Source organism: Haemaphysalis longicornis, unplaced genomic scaffold (assembly GCF_048455015.1).
Source record: "Haemaphysalis longicornis isolate Haplotype H1 unplaced genomic scaffold, Haemaphysalis longicornis Haplotype H1 scaffold_4, whole genome shotgun sequence".
Lineage (NCBI taxonomy): Eukaryota > Metazoa > Arthropoda > Arachnida > Ixodida > Ixodidae > Haemaphysalis > Haemaphysalis longicornis.
In genome coordinates, this window is record NW_027526361.1 from 13,371,932 (window position 1) to 13,389,059 (window position 17,128).

General features: G+C 48.9%; 1 protein-coding gene across 2 annotated transcripts in view; it reads right to left on the reverse strand.

Annotated features, from left to right (window-relative positions):
* LOC144178276 (uncharacterized) overlaps nt 1-17,128 on the reverse strand; it is a 116,038-nt gene that overhangs the window by 59,805 nt on the left and 39,105 nt on the right. For both annotated transcript variants that reach the window (XM_077706012.1, XM_077706011.1), the window contains exon 2: nt 8,063-8,281. In XM_077706012.1, coding sequence (XP_077562138.1) covers nt 8,063-8,281 — 219 coding nt within the window. The remainder of the gene's footprint in view (nt 1-8,062; nt 8,282-17,128) is intronic.

Consider the following 17,128-nt stretch of genomic DNA (forward strand, 5'->3'; position numbering starts at 1 on the left):
TACCTAGGCAGGAGCGCGACGGGAGCGTCAAATGGCGAGTTCTCATGACTACTTTTCAGAGCACAACACCGCAGCCGGATCTTAGAACCTCTCGGACAAAAAAAAAAAAAATGCGGGAAAATGTAGACAACACTTCCCTACGCTCGTTTCGCATGTCGCGCCACCTGACGTCGGCGGAAACGTAGGGAAGAATATTTTTTTCCGTCCATGCAGGGGCCGTATTGCTGCTCCTGAACCTTCTGATACGCTGACAATGAATTCCCATCAAGAGCACAGGCTTTAAACGCCACAGTTGCCTTTAAACGCTCTAATTATTACTGGCGTGCAAAGACTTTTGGTGCTGTGGAATGGCAACGCCACAAGTAAAATTCGTTCACCATGACACGCCACCGGGAAGGTAATGCTTTCCAGCACTGCACGTAACCGCGCCTTTATTTATTTCTGAATGCCACAGCATTAAGTGAGCCATTGGGCAAGAAAAGCTGCCGTTCAGTGTCTGTAGCAGTAAAACGGCTCCGAAGATGATCGACTACTCAAGGAGAATGAAAGTGAAGTAATTGAGTTAAATGGGAAATTACGAGAACCTCGGAGTGCACACAGGGAACTCAGAAATGCAAGCCCAGTACGCATCCCCTGAGCCACTGCGGCTCCATATATCTAGCAAAAGGTGGACCGCCGGAATGCCTAGCAATCTTCCACACCAAAAACGTCGACAACCGGCACGCGGAGTTCGACGCACGATGAGGTTGACGTTGCTTGTCACGCAGTTGGGCTCAACGTTATAAGGTAACCACAGTAAGGCTTAATGCAGGCAGCACAGCATCGCTATACTCAGGCGGATTAGCACGTGACGACGACAGTTGCAGTCACAAGCTCACGGCCGGATCACTAACTCCTACTTGCCAGCGACGTCAACCTATCCACCCGCTCTGCTCAAATACCACATTGAGGCGGTGGGGATTGCCCTGTGGCGATGGCAGCTGCCATGAGAAGCCCACAGCAGATCCAACTAATTCTCACCGGGTAAGACGTCAACATAGTTCGTCGAAGGAGCATACAGCATCGTTTGAATGGATATTATTATTACTTTCGCATTCACCACTCATGATAAGTGCTTAGGTGTCCCCTGACGTCTGACTTTTTTTTAAAATGCGGAGCATTTCTTAGGCTCGCCTTGTCCTGCGTCGTTGATGGCGGCGCCGTCCACACGCTCACTGCGCATGCGCAACTCTCCTCCTTACACCCACAGCTCCACGATACTACACTATATAAAAAAGAAATAGTTAGCGGCACCCGGTTTCGATCCCACGACTCTCTGGCCGCAGCGGGAGGTACGCGGTGCTCTTCCCACTACACTACAAATCCGGGACAGGAGCAAGTGCTACGAACGCGCCTTATGTCCTTGACTCATTCAAACTACGTCAAGAAGCTACTGATACAACGAAGGCACGCGAAGCTGAACGTCACCGGAAACGACGAACTGAAAACTTCAGAGGGGGATGCTGAATTTCCCGTGGGAAAGCTGTGGCGGGAAGCGCCACGCGCCTTGCAGCTCAACCAGCCCCGTCCGCAGCGCCTCTGATGCTGATTGTGGCAGGATGCCCCTAGGGATTGGCCAACCAAAGAATCCATCACGAGATAGGTTCGCGTTCAACCTCCGTCGTCATCTTCCCGCAGGGGAACCGCCGAAGAAGAACAACGAGAAGACAAAGCTGCGAAGAGGAGGGCGTGTACATTGCTCTCATCCGGTGCACCAATGTCAACAACCTTTACCTCACCAAAGCTGACGGAGACTACCGATTCTACCACAGAGACAACATCGACAAGAACATGATGGACGAGTTTCGGCGCCTCAAAAACCACCGCCTACTCACCGTAACACAACAGCACTTGCGTGCCTTTGCCACCGGTGTGGACCCGGACGCGGAATTCCCTCTGGCGCTAGTAAAAACCAGATCACTCAACATAACGGCAACACAATGGAACCACACGGAACCGCCACGATGCTTCGCATCCTCATCAGGGTTCCCCACGGGAAGATGGTGTATTTTTTTTTTTTTTCATGCATACCTGCCTTCGTCATTTAGCTGGTTTTACGCAGTTCACCTATAATGAGGAGCGATGCTCACGAATGTCAACATGGTCAGCGATTGTCCTAGTTGGAAGGGCGAGATCACTTTCCTATATGCATATAATACACAGTTCGCAAGTGCTCCTTAATAAGTAGTGGTGTGTGCCGATTTATCCTGGTGGCATACGTTGTATCTGCCAATGATTCTCATACTAACACATACTAGAGGAAAATCTGTCGCTGCAGCCGCATGCCGTCATGGGAGCCGCCATAACAGCTGAAAGTGCTCCACTTAATTGGCCTCGCCTGCAACGCTGCTTTCTTCGGCTCGTGAAAAAGGCAACAGGGAAACCTTCGCCTTCTACGTCATCTTGCCTGAACCTTGTAAAAAATTATTGGCGGAAAATCTTTCGTGTCCTACACTCATGTATTCAACAACAACCTTAAATGCTGTTGGAACAACCATATTGCGGTTTTCGCAGCTATACCTTCCGAGCTCGTTCCGAGCGACACGCCAAGGAAGAATGGAACACTGCCCAGCGGCCCACGATGTCACTATAGCTAGAGCGCAGCTCACCTGGACACTACCGCCAGACTTCCCTATAGCATGTATTAGTATAAAGCTGTGTATAAAGCTGTGTATTAGTATAAAGCATCGACCTGTGTATACGCAGTATATTCTATACGCATATGTATACAGGGTTGGTGTGGTGTTTGTACGCTCGGGGTACGTACACAACTCCTTATACCTGCGCATGCCACCTATCCATTGTGCATTTCTATATATTTTCGTATTGACTGCCACGTATTGCCACTCATTGGAAACATTTAGAGACTGCAATAACTTTAGAAGCCCCCAGGAGGCGCAAGCTACCCGAGTAGGTTCAGAAGCGTGAGCGACAGCGCGTAAGGAAACAGCTAGAGCGAGGGACGCGGCTACAATACAGCTACACCAAAGTTGCGGTATACCCGTGCACTGCAGCTATACAGGCACGACCACGGCAGGTGCAGCCGTGACTACAGGGGCTGAGCATAGAACGATGAACAGGCGAAAGAAACCGGTTGCTGTAAGACGGCTGGCTGCCCCGCACGGTGGATATCAATAGATGGTGCCGCCAAAACTGGTCATTTGCGTACAGCGGGCGAAGGTTACGAGCAATAAATACAGCGCGCTGGATGCCGACGCACAGTTGATTTTTTTTAATTTTTTTTAGGCGAACTGAGGCGAACTGCTGCCGCTTGATCAGGACGAATGCGTCTAGATTGCAGTCGATGAACCGGCAGGCAGACTGCAGGCGCGGTAACCGTGGTTATAAGCTCTGTGCCAGTGTTCCAAAAAAAGACGTTCGAGTTATTTAACTGCACTGAGGTATTCCGCACAAACGAGCAGTACGTCTACTGGTAGAACTACGTGGCGAGTTTCCAGACGCAAACTTCAGCATCCGTTTCGTTCGCTTGTATACAGACAGCCATGTTGATTACCAGGGGACGTGACGCGTTTCAACGTTAGCTGAAGGAGAAAATTTTATCTGGTAGGGGATAAATGTATGGCACATTTCTGTGCCTCCACTTAAAAAGACCCCCCCCCCCCCTTCTTTTTTCAGAGTTCACATGCAACGAAGCACTCCAGTCGAGAGGGCTTAGAAACAGGGGATGGTCTTTTCTTCGGGACGACTTGTTTGATCGCAACAGCCTTCTTCTTTCCTTTTTTTTTTCCTTTTTTTTCCTTTTTTTTTTGCAGGGAGGATGGGGGCGTCTATCTTTTATATGCATAGCCGCATGCATTTTTAGGGGAAAAAGGGGGTGGAGGTATCCTGGGAGCCTTGCGTCGGTATACCGAAGGCAAAAACTCCTTGCGACAAAACCAACTTAATCGCGAATGCCCTCCAAAACACGGCTCTTACTCTAAGCTTTATCGAAGCTGTAAAAATTTTGATAATGGGCCGCTAAGATGTTTCTACCAGAACGCAAAAAAGGGGGGCTAGCCGCAGTATACTATATCGACGAAGGTGTATACGCGGGCTGCAGACCAAAATGCACAACAAAACAAAACACAAGAAAAAAAATAAACGTGAGAAATTGAAAGGCATAGTGTGGTCTAAGTCACTTCCCCCGTATACTGCAGCTTTAATAGCATTAAGCCGCCAAAGGCTGAGTGCATTGACCACAACTACAAAACGCACAGCCGTCAATGACGCAGACGTTCATGAACATCAGCTTCTCCAAGGAACAAAGAGAACGCTTTACCCTTTCCTCAGATCACGGGTTGACATTATGTGGAAGCTTAAAACGCTCAGAATAAAACATCTACGCGTGAGCGAAAAGCTTAAAGGTGAAATTTTATTTTTAATATTATTTTCAACAAAATATGCTCGCATTGCTTGAGATTCGATAACTGCTGAAGCGACCCCTAAAACCAATAGCTTGCTCCGAAGCATAACCACCCCAGTCAGTCGCTATTTCACGATATAGAAATATTACCCGTCGGTGAATTTCAACACGTAAAGACGGCGTGCTGCGTAAATGATACAAGACATAGTAAGTTAGTAACCTGCTCCACGTATCCTTGTGCAATACTTGTCCCATAGAAACGTAGCGTCCGGTCATTTCCATCTGACCCGCAGTAACAACGCATACGGGGGAGAACAGCTTATGTTATCAGTGCAAAAATATAAAACAGTTCATTACTTGAAATTCACCACCGCAACAAAAAATGCTATCGGAGCATCAACAATATAAAGTAACTCCGCAAATCTTCATTTTTAAAAGTCCATTTTGTGCGCACTTATCTAGGGGCATCCGTGGTTTTTGGTTGTGTACTCTCTAACATTTGGTATACCTACTGTGCCGGTAATCTTGTAATTTTTCGCTGTTGCTATAAAAACTTAAATTTTTTATGCTAAATGTTACCACTATCCCAATTGTGAGTATTATAGCAATTTTATTATGTTCCGTGTGGCGATTAGCCGGTATTATTACACTTTTTCGGCTATCGCATTTTTGAATTTTGTTACTGCTAGGGTCTGAGATTCTATGCTGAAAATTACCTGTATTCGCGTTGTAAAGCTATTCCAATCACTATTACATTTTTACCACCTCTATTATGTTATTCGAACGAACAGCCTGCACTAGTGCACTCTTTATATTGCAGCCAGGATAACAGTAGGCGACTTACCATTGGCCTAATGGCAGTTCGCGTTATATGGTTTAACAATATTGTAAAAATCTTTAGATTCAGTTGTTTGCGGCGACTGTACTCAAGCTATTAAAATTATCGCTGGAACTAGCGGAGGGGGGGGGGGGGGGAATCATCGTCGCTCATAATACGGCGGCATGTGTCAGACCATCCCAATGAATCAATGAATTCGCATGTTTGTCCCTCAGCTGCCCTTCTGCCATAAATCTACACATGAGCACGTGTTCTACTTTCTCATACTTTTTGTTATAAAGAAAAAGCGAGTGATCTCTTTTGCCCAGTATACCCTGTGAAATTGGTTTAATTTGACGCTGCTGGGTGCTTGATTGCCGCTACGCTCTAGAGTTGCCTTCATGCGGACTTTGCTTCTGTCAGCTCTCCCGCCGGAGGCCTTTTTCTCAAAAGCTTACATTTTGCGATTACATTTTGTACCCTCTTTTGTAACTGACCTCCCGCGGCTAGCTTATGCATCGGACGTATAGTTTCCTAGGTCTTGTGTTATTACGAAGTGATCGTTGTAACGCATTGACAAATGTTTGGGCCCTCGCCACCAAAGGAGAGAGATAGGATGTACGCCAAATACTGGCACCCACTATTCTTAAACTATTTCGGGAGGCTGTCCAGAATGTGTGCTTACACCACACGCCCTCCGCCCTGACTCACACCTGTGCTGAGAAAAATACATGTTGGTCCGTACGCACTTGCCGAAGAAGAAAAAAATCAGATTTTACGGGTTTAACGAGCCGAAGGTACACACCTGGGCTGTAAGGCACGTCGCAGCGGAGGGCTCCGGATTAATTTTGACCACCTGGGGATCTTTATCATGCACCGAAACATCGTACATACAAGCGTTTTTGTTTTTCGCCTCCATTAGAAAAGCAGCCACCGCGACCAGGAATCGAACCCGCGACCTCATGCTCAGCAGCACAAGCCACTGAGCCACCGCGGTGGGTCACTTGTTGAACGCGACAAACCCAAATTGCGCTACTAGCAGGAAACAGCAATCCAATTAAATATGTTGGCCAATATAACTGGCGTTTCATGAGTTCAGGTACAGTTCTTTGTTCTGTAAATATGTTTTGTTGCGCTACCATGCCTTCCTTCAAATCCTCCGCCATGTATTTTTGTTATTTCAAGGAATACCAAACACACGATTCAGTGGTGCATCATGTTCGGCTACGTACGTTTTTGTCAGCTATTCATTTCTAGAAGAAAGCGGGAGAAACGCTCGAACGTCAACTCCTCCCCACCCGAGAAAAGCCATTCTTATCGCATTTCTTGGCCCACCCCCACTCAAGCTGCTCCACCTCCCGGGTGCTGACAGCGCCGCCATATTCCTTTCCTCCGAAGAAAGCGGGCGGACCTGCAGGAAGCCCCAGATACGTTGTATACCATCGTTTGCGTCTTAACGGAGCGCTCACGACCCTTCCCGCCCAACCCTCAACTGCGACGACTGGAGCACCAGAAACCGCCGAGCACGTGCGCCTGGAGTGCTCCGGCGCTCAGAACCGAGGTGCTTGCATACGATTGAGTGTCTCGACTCCGAACCACTAAAATTTAAGTGTTATTCTTAGACCCTCTCTTTCTTCGTCCCAGCACAAAGCTCCGACCGTTACATTTGGTTATCGCCAAGATATGAGCGTCGCTGGGATGATTTTGGGCAGAGTGTTATCTTAGAGCTGCCGTTCAGGCTTTTTGACGTGGACCCCTACAACTACACGCATTTCCCTTCCACCCTGCTGCCTATGGAAACATTGCGTCCACTTTCTCATACCGAGTAAACAGCACGTCGACGAACACGTTTCTCCCGCGAAGACTTTTTTCTCTTTCGACTCTCCGAGCACGAGCATGGAAGGCTGCCAAGCGCTTTGTTTCTCGGTTCGGTCAGCCCACACTCGAATGAAGTACGTATAGTTAGGCAGCATCGATCCGCGGCGGAAACGAGAGGCCCCCTGACATCCTGCAGCTTCGTCCCGCCTCGCCAGGGCGCCGCTGGCTATCAGCCGCCTACATAAAATGTATCCGACATAAGTGCATACTGCCACGTGGTCGCGATAGCGGGCCCCACCACGGCCAAGCCTTATCTGCGCATTCGTGACTGCCGCTATTCCCGGAAGACTAAACTCTGCCCTCCTTGATTCATTCGGCGCTGATGTAGTACACGGTATGCGTCTGCGCATTCCCTAAGCGGCCAGGACCTTGCGAGGAAAAGACGGGAGACTTTGGCGGGCGACCCACACCCTCCCGGCATTCTTGCTATCCCTGAGTTCCTTATCTCGCCCACCCATTTCTATAATCAAATGAGATGCACTGCGCTAAACCACGAAATAAAATTGATTCAGAACTCTTCCGTTAGCGAGAGGCGGTAGCAGCATGATTAACCAAAGGCACGCCTAGCTAAACGAAGAGAGACCCGACCCCAGTGTTGGCTACGGTAACTGCAAGAGCTGCAGACAATGGCGGGACATTTGGGCGACCGGGGAAAGGGATGCATCATCGGCGGCCATATCACCCCCGGGCACGCCACGTCAGCGTGTGCGGTGCAGGTAAGACCGAACAGCTTGACAGGGCAATTCGACGCTGATAGCGATAGCCACATATCTCTCCAAGAGCGACAGCCGCTCTCGAGGCCGCATCGAGACGAACCGAGACTCCTAGGTCATCACGAAAAATGGCGGGAAAGTCCGCGTGTCTCCGGGCGTGCCACTCCGCTCTGCAAGGCTCGGCCGCGGCGCGCGAACGCTGCCCGTTGGGCGGCGAAGCGGACTCAATGTGGAATGAAAGGCGAGACTCACGTGTCCGAACGGGGGGGGCCAGACGGCGAGCTCACGGCGCGAGGAAGCACGCGGCGCTGCAATGCCGCCGCCGGCGGCCAGACAGGCGTGCGGTGCTGCAGCAGCAGCAGCAGCAGCAGTCCTGTTTGCGCGCGGGCTCGCCAGACAGGACAGTCCCACTGAGCGCGGGGAGGGCGGGCTGCCACCGAGGAAAGCCTGCCCCGCTCGACGCCCCGTCGGCTGCGAGGTGGAAAGAGTTGCTACATGCGCTGCCGCCTTCCAAGAAGCACAAAGGCAGTTTAAGCTTAGCACAACCAACGCGGGGCGTTGGCGACGGTAACGCGATGTCGGTAACGTGGCCAAGTTGGTCCCGGCTCCCCCTTTTACCACACATCTCTCCACTCGCGGCCAGACCCGAACGACCGAACGGCGTTCCAAAGGCGCGCGTGCCGGTCAACTGTAATTTCATTCGACACAAGCGAAGAATGCACAAGCGGGCACTCTTTCGAGCCCACATTGCCGCGATAAAGAGAACGGAGACGAGCTTATGCAAAGTCCCCCTCCGTATCATGCACCACTTCGCGATACGCCCTGCCTCGAACAAGGAGGAGCATGTTAAAAAGGTACGTTCAACGTTGAAAGGCCACGGAGCAGCCCCAGGTACCTTTGCATCCCGCGGTATAAAATGAAAGTAAGCCTGAGGAAATAGCATGCACGCGTGCCACACGGCGCAACACCTGATCCCCTCGAAGTGTTTTCCACCAGCCCCGGGCACAGACATGAAGAGCTGGATTTTGTGTAAAAAATAGCTTGCGGCCAAATATCATTAGCAGAAATACAAACTTCATTTCCATTTTTTTGCGTTTCTATTTAGTACATACATCCAGTCAATTTCACTTCAAGCCATTTTAGATAGCATGATAGAAAATTCATGTTGCGAATAGTGGTGCATCACGTACCCGTCAAGCAACTGTACAATAATGTATCCGCCACCGTGTGCTAGTGCATTTCAACAGTGCGCCACCGAGAACTCATTTACCGCACCGAAAGACAACAGCGATTTGCTTTTCTGTAAGGTGCCCTTCCGCAAAAGGAGTCTGACTCGGATGTGTGAGTGGACGCACCCTTTTCGATAGGTTTCCAAAAACGCTATACGCAATTTGGTTTTATCTTTTTAGAAGCGTGCACACAGGACAATGCGTTCAAATTTCGCGCCTCCGGTAGTCGAGTGCATGCAATGTGATTTGTGTGCGACAAAGCCAACGCTATCAGGCGTACGGTGATGGTACCGCAAACGCCCTTCCAGGACCAATTCTTCTGAGTTCGTATACTCAGACAGGACTCGCCCTGACGGCTTTCCAACTCAACCCGTGCGCTAATACATGGGTGGTATGAGTAAGAAAAGCCTGTTTCTTTCAATCGAACCCACCGGACCCCCATGTATACGGCCCCGATGCGTCTACTTGGTGCTATGGCAATGATAGGTATACAGTCGAGTTGCCGCACGCAGCGCGTATACTGCGGGTACACGTCACCGCAGCACGTTAACGTCTCTGGCGCAAGTCTATTCCCCGCGAGACGCCATCATCTGGGCCAGTGTCCCGTCGGTGGCTTCTCAAAGACAGCTTGGAACCACGCCCGATCCGTGAATAATCGGTGGAAGAAATTTCGCCCTATTTGGACAGCCCAAGACAATATCCGCGAACCATATGGCTTGAGTGCTGCGGTTGAGCCCATCTGCGACAATGCATCATGCCGGTCGCTTGCAGGGTTGGCCTCCCGGCCACCTCGGCAGTTTAGGTCGCGCGTGGCGCTTAGCAACAGACTTGCACTGTCATGTACAGCACGACTCAGGCGCAGGAGCCCTACACATCCCGGAGATCGAAGCCTTCAAGCTTCGCTAAAACCGCAGCGAATCATGGGAAAGACCTTACAGGGCAGAGATTACAAAAATATCGTTGTCGATGAAGCCCTGGTGGCTTTAATGGCAAACACTTAAGTATGGCGCCGCCCTTCGCTATATTGGAATTAAAATTTCTACGGCCTCTCCACTTGATCGTCGCGTACATGGTGAAAATAAACAGCTTGTTTCGCTACTGAACACGGAATCGTGCGATACTTCGATTCGGATTAACTGCTGAAAACTGCCAACGGAAAAAATGGTATCTAGCGAACCACGCACAGTGAACAGTCGCCTCCGTATAAACAAAGCTGGTTAACATGTATACCGTTTCGGCAACAACTTCTTCTATACCCCACGGAGGGTGCGAGAGAGCCTGGCTCCATTCCAGCGAGTCTGTCCGCACCCTCAAGGGCACCCGATGCGCGCCCGGCCTTCGCTTATCTACAGGGGCTGAGCCACGCATTGGTGTGGTCGGAGGTGTGCGGATGATGTCGGAAGGAGGTGAATTCTCCCTCCCCGGCAAGGCTCAGAACTTGCAGATAGAAGCCGCGCCCCCGCCACAGCTCCGGGGAAAGCCGTCGACGACGCAGAAGCCCGCCTCCTCCGTCCGGAGGAACACGCGCTCAGGACCTCCTGGTATGATGACATCGACCCGCCACTGGCACCCGGCGGGGGTCTTCTCGCGTATAGACGTGGCCGTCTTCTCTGCGCGCCCGGTCACCAGAAAAGCTTCGTCAGCATATAAAAACAAAATCCCGGTAACTCGCTCACTTCGGGCTCGCGTAGTTACGTGCATGCGTTTAAAATTACTTCCAAACGTCAAAAACTCGCTTTGTTCCAACAGCTTCCGGGTCGCTAACTCGTTGGAATTACCGAGACGGCGGTGAGCGCCCGCGGGTCCCAAACGGCTGCTCGTTTGCGGCGCTGCCTGCAGGCGAGTGTTTGGAGGTACTTTTTTCATCGCCTTTAGGAGGGTACGTCACGGACCGCTTATGGTCAAAGGATCCAAAGAGTCAAAAGGTCCAAAGAATCAAAAGATCCAATAATCACGTGACACCCGAGTCAAAAGATCCAACAGGTCAAAGGTCCGATGTGGATCAAAAGGTCGAAAGAGTCAGAAGATTCAACGAGTCAAAAGGTCCAAAGCGAGTCAAAAGATCCAACGAGTCAGGAGATCCAACGGGTCAAAAGGTCCAATAATTGTAAACCGCGTCAGAAGGTCCAATGAATAATGAGAACCTTCGGAGCAATGGATAGGTATGCAATTTATAGACTACGTCATTTTATTGTATTTTTAGTGCTGTTTTGGCTCCCATACCCGAACGTTCACACCTAATGTAGAAGCTATGCACTTGGCGCTTTGAATTAAGCCGTGGCTAATTTGAACGCTATGAACAACACCATTCATCAAGCTTGTTTTTATTTCTGATTATTTTCTCAGGTTGTTCTCTTTTCTCGTTACTCTGTGATTGGATACCATTACATTACAATAATTTGGTAGTTATTGCTTATGCAGAATGTGAGCTTCAGTGATGTCAACGAGCAACGACCCCATGTCGCTCATATTCGGATACGCTGCGCTGATTTGTATGATTGCTGCTGAAAATATTCCGGACAAATGTTCTTGCATCTCGTTAATCAAAGTCAACATCTATCAAATAAATGACCATTACATGGCTCATGATTACACCTACAAAAAATCAAGAATTCGAATATCAGTGCTACATTGCTACATTATGGGAAGCTCGTTACCAGGTTTCCAGGAGATCCGAGTTGAAGCACGCCATGATAACCTGAAGCCGCTAGTTGCAGTCCGCGTGTCTTTTTTTCTTTTTTTTTTTACACTCTCGATAATGTAGCGCTAACCCCTGCTTGCGTGGCTTCGCTTCAATAAGGGATTTTTCCCTTTTGTGCAAATAAATAGGTACAGGCGGTGGGGAGGTGATGATGACATTGGTCTCGGATAAGAACAAAGCCACGACCAAATTATGACCAGTATGCTTTGAGGAAAAACGCCGAAAATGACAAATGAGCTCTCATTTCAGCAAATTAAATCTATGTATGTTCCAGAAAGCATTAAAAATGCTTTTGGGTATTTCAAATCACAAACACACCAAACACACCGATTTCCTGGAAATGGGGGTGGCGCCGGGACGGAAACGTCCAGCGAGGTAGAAGGTGCACTTGGTAACGCATTGGTAATAAGGCATTATGTGCGTTGCGTTATCAGCAAATAGAAGAGCACATGGATGCAAAATGCCAAAAAATTACGAGTTCTTTGTGATTGAGTTAGAAAGCGACTGGCTCCTATCCCCTAGCGAAGGCTATCAATTACGCAACTGTTATCACAGGTACTCGAAATTGGAAAAAAATTGTTAGCGTCACTGATTTTTAAACAAAGATATGGTGATAATAAGTCGCCAGAAAGAAAACGATGTATGCAACAATAATATTATCTCAAAGCTACAGTTATTCCTGCAACTATTCCGCAGATAAAGAGTGCTTCATTTGGTAAGGCCGCATCACCTTATTACTACGTTAATACGTTAAAATAATGCAGAATTACGAGCAAGAACGCGTGTATTCAATAAGTACGATTTTTGTGCCTGCAACTGCCACGACTCACATATCTTGCTGCCTAAAATGAGCGCTTGAATTGGTTTTTGTAACGAAAGCTCCGTGTACCGAAAGGCCCCGAAACCGAAATGCTCGATACTGAAAATGCCGGAGCCGGTAAACAGCGTTGTTAATGTGCTCTTAACCACTGAGGTAATTTCCCATGCCCGTGGCGCAAACGTAGTTTTGTGTGAGAGCAACATGCATATACCTGAAAAAAAAAAAAAAAAACTAGCATATGGTTCGGAAATTTGTGCTTAGAACGAATAATGAACACGCTCCTTGTAGGGAAAACGAAGTGGTAACGGTACTATAGTCTTGACCGTTAGCGACCAAAAGCGCGCCAAGGTGAGGCCCATACCGAGACTAGATCACTTGACTGGCCTTAGCCGCGTCAAAAGATACAAGTCAGAATGTCTAATATTGGACCTCTTGACTCATTGGACCTTTTGACTCGCCTTACCGCGTCAAAAGGTCCAAAACGAGTCAGAAGATCCCACGAGTCAAAAGATCCAATGGGTCAAAAGATCCACCACGTGATCCAATATTGGACCTTTCGACTCTTTGGATCGCTTGACTCGGAATCGTCACGGACCCACGTGGGCAACAGTTGGGTCGACTATACAGTGTTCCTTAACCACCCACAGCAAGGGAGGAACTTGCCCAGAAAACAACACCAATAACCTTAAAGGCAGCAAAACATTCGCGACATACATGGAGCATGTGCTTTGGACTCCATATCAACAGTCGTCCTGAGCACGCTTTGTGGCGGCTGTCGTATACAGCACACTCCGCCCGCTTCCAAAAAGGCACCTAACCATCAATTACGAGGCGATAATGACAACGTAAAAGAATTGACGCGTAACAGGAGACTGCTTCAAAGACGGGTAACATTTCCAGACAAGCGCTAAAACGAATCGACGTGTGCTTGAAATTTGACTCATTTTCATGCTCTCAGAGACCGAAGGTATTGGAAAGGGGAGCGGCCATTAGAAACTCAGTCGTTAACAAGTTTCCCGAGATTGGTAGCCTCAGTGATAGCAGATGGTCAGAAACAGCGATTAACCACACGCTGAGGAACGACGGCCTTTGTGTAGCCTCCTTACAATGAACAGTTGTAAAGAACACAACAGCTGCAAACGACATAAATATGTGCAAGTTATTTTTCTTCTATGGCGTAACCCAAAATTGCGTAAGCCAATGCTTTTTTCATTGCTTCGGCTATGGCCTCCCGGAAACCATAAGCAAGAACGAAACAAAGCTCCGTTTCGAATTGATTCAACGGCGTTCTTAGCACTACATTATAGGAGTCAAATATAGATGGTACAGAAAAAAGTCTGGGTCTCAAAAAATGAGTAAACGGTAATTCCCCAAACACAGTTCATTACACACAACTGCATCATACAAATATAAGCATGCGCTTAAATAACGTTACTGTATGTGGAATCAATGCAAACATTCGAGCTAAAGTTATGCATAGGGTTCATCGTTTTAATTATATGCAAAAACAAAGCATTAAGAGTCCATCCAATTTATATTGCCAAGTTCAGTGTTAAAGGAACAGAGAAAAATATCATTTGTGTTGTTTTATTCGGCCTTTTGTCACAAATGAGTCCCCATTGCCAAGCTTCCTTTCGGAAGCGGTTTCCGGATCTTTCTTTGTAAGCTGTAGGAAGTTCTACCGTATATACAGCAAGCACTTCATAACGTAGTTCCCACCGTATTTAGGTCGTTACCTCTTCTTTCTTTGGCCATCTTCCCAGCTTTCTCGTGGTTGAGGAGCTCAGAAATACGATTTATTTAGTGACATTTCTGTTCTGTGACGATCGTCAAGTGTTAAAATTCTCTGTTATTGTGTTCTCTTTTATTTTTATTCTCTTTTTTTGGCACCAAAAAAAAAAAAAGTCTCCGCCGAAACAAAATGCACAAGATTGGGCAGTCTCATTAGCCAGCATTTTTTTTTAATACGGCCACCCGTAAATGTAAGTCCACCCTAAGTCCCCCCCCCCCCCCCCCAAAAAAAAAAAAAGCGCGTACGCAAAAACACGCCGAACAAAATTGCGCGAAGAGATAGCAGGAATTACAACGCCTGCCGGTGAGCTATATATGCGATAGTGCGGTTTGCATAGATAGGTCCGCAACTCAGCTCTCGTATTCCTAGAAAGTGAACAGATACCGAGTTAGCACAACAATATACGTCAATAAGATTTGTAGACATCTAAGTAGACAATTCATCTGTTAATTCAATGAAGGGACAGTGGATTCAAGGCAATACACCCAAGCTTCAAAGACAACTCCGCAGTATCTGTACCGGATAGCATTTTCCAACCTGTATAGGCATTTTAAACACATTGTATGCATAATGTCGTGTATCTGTATACATGCGATCATTTTGCCCATCCCTGATCCTTACGGCCAAAATTACGTATACACCAAATTGCCTCACTGATGCTGTGGCAAGGGAACCAACCATTCCCGCGCGCAAGATGGCCAAGCATTCCTTCTGTCTGATCATCACATTACGGCACTTTAGGATGTCATCCAAGCACTCGTACGCCTTTCGAAGCGGCTCTTGGTGATGGCACTCCTTTATCGAGGTACAGTCGGCCAAATGTCTAACTAGCGTGCGCGAGCTGCGATTTTTTTAGTCATATGACGCTCATAGGAAGGAACAGCCTAGCAGACGATGGGCCTGTTTGCAACTTGACTCCCAACCTTTTTGGAAATCGACCTGTTTGCAACTTGGCTTACATCATACGTCGCTGACGCATGAACAGTCGCCGCTCCCGAACGCTAGTTAAAGATTTGGCCGACTGTACATGGCGTGGGTTGGCCAGTGGTAACTGCGATGGACATATCTGTCGGTCAAAGTGCTCCAATAAGAGCGCTCGCCTTGACAATAAAGTTTAACAGCTGTGAACGGAGAGGCATCGAGACAGCTCTGTCATCGGGAAATCTATAGTGTCTCCCATATACCTCCAAGGGACGCCAAATTCGAAACCACGATTGTCTTTGTGCGCTCGAGCGCACAGTCTTTCCCAGCCTGCTTAGTTAGCATTGAGGCCAATGTCCGCCTGCGCGAGTGCGTGCAATCGGTGAGCTGTGTCCATAGTAGCAACACGCTCAGCTATGCTATCAGAGGTAAAGGTCTCGTGCTAGTTCACTGCACTCTTGGCTGGGCCAGTGCAACACGTACACGCTAGCTAAGCATTCGAATATATGCCAATGTTGCTCATGCTGACAAGTCTGAGAGGCTCGAAATGCATCCAGCCGACGATACACATTATTCGTATGGTTATCAGCTGGTTTCGCCAGAAGTCCCGTGGATGACCTGTACTTTTCTGTAGCGTGTACGTCATGTCGCGCACAGACACTGCTTCCGATCACTTCTTCCGAACCGCTTCCAATCGCGCCACACTCCCTGGCCATGACCTTGAATTGCACGCATCGCGAAATGCCCCCGTCACGAGGCGTTATTCGTCGAAATGGGCAAATGCGCGAGCGTGGCCGAAGAAAGCGAGGCCTGTGTGGAACGGAGGGCAGTATACTGGGGGGGCGGGTGGTGTGCTCGCGCGACATGAGCACGCGGCGGGGGCGGCGGCCACTCGGGCGCGGGCACCACGATTGGCTCTCCTAACGTGGCTAGTTGTGGGCTGGTTGCGGTGGGCGAGAGGTTTACGTTGGAGAGGGTAACCGTTCCGAGGGGTGGACAGGTTGCCTCCTTCGCGACCTTATCGCCCCCGCTGCTGCTGCCCGGAGGAACGGCCGCTTCCGGGCCGCTTTCCCACGCCGGGGGGCCGAAGAGCCCCGCTCCGACCGGACCGTCGGCGCCGCCAATAGGCTCGCACTTCGACGACGAACTGCTGTGTGGACGCGACGCGAAAAAGTGCGCTGGGAGGGGACCCCGTCAGCGGATCGCGAAGTCAACTGCACTGGCAAAAAAAAAAAAAAAAAGAAGAAGACGAAACACTGGGCGAGACTGATCTTGAGAGGGCAAACGTAACAATTACGATTTCACACAAGCAAGGCCTCAACACGGGGTTTCACTGTGCATAGCTAGGTAACACGGCTGCCTCGCATTCAGGAATACACGCGTGTGCACACGAACAGGAACGTAGCTGCTCCGCTGAACGGCCAAACCATAAAGTGTGTAGTACCCCATTTGAACGCCTTTTGCTATGTCTCAGTACTCTAGTGGAAAGCGGTACGCACGAGACACACCGCAACTCTGATCCCGCTGACATGTTTCCTCCAATCACCTGGCCAAAAAACCTTGAAGCCCAGCAGAATTCGTGTAGAAAGAGAGCAAGCTGAAACTATTAACTGCTAAACTTTTAAAGCGTAGCTTTCCTTGCCTCGCTGATGGCGTCCGATGTGGCGCTAAAACGCACTGATGATGATGATCGTAGGTGAAGTGAAAGGTGGTTGTAGCGCGAAGCTTTCTCTGGTCGAAAGCCAATGTCTTCAGAGTTCAAAATCCAAATCGTTGCGCCCAAAACGCACTGCCAGAAAGCCAACTTGCACAATGGGTTCCACAAAGGCACACCAAGCGTAGGTGAGGAGTCAAC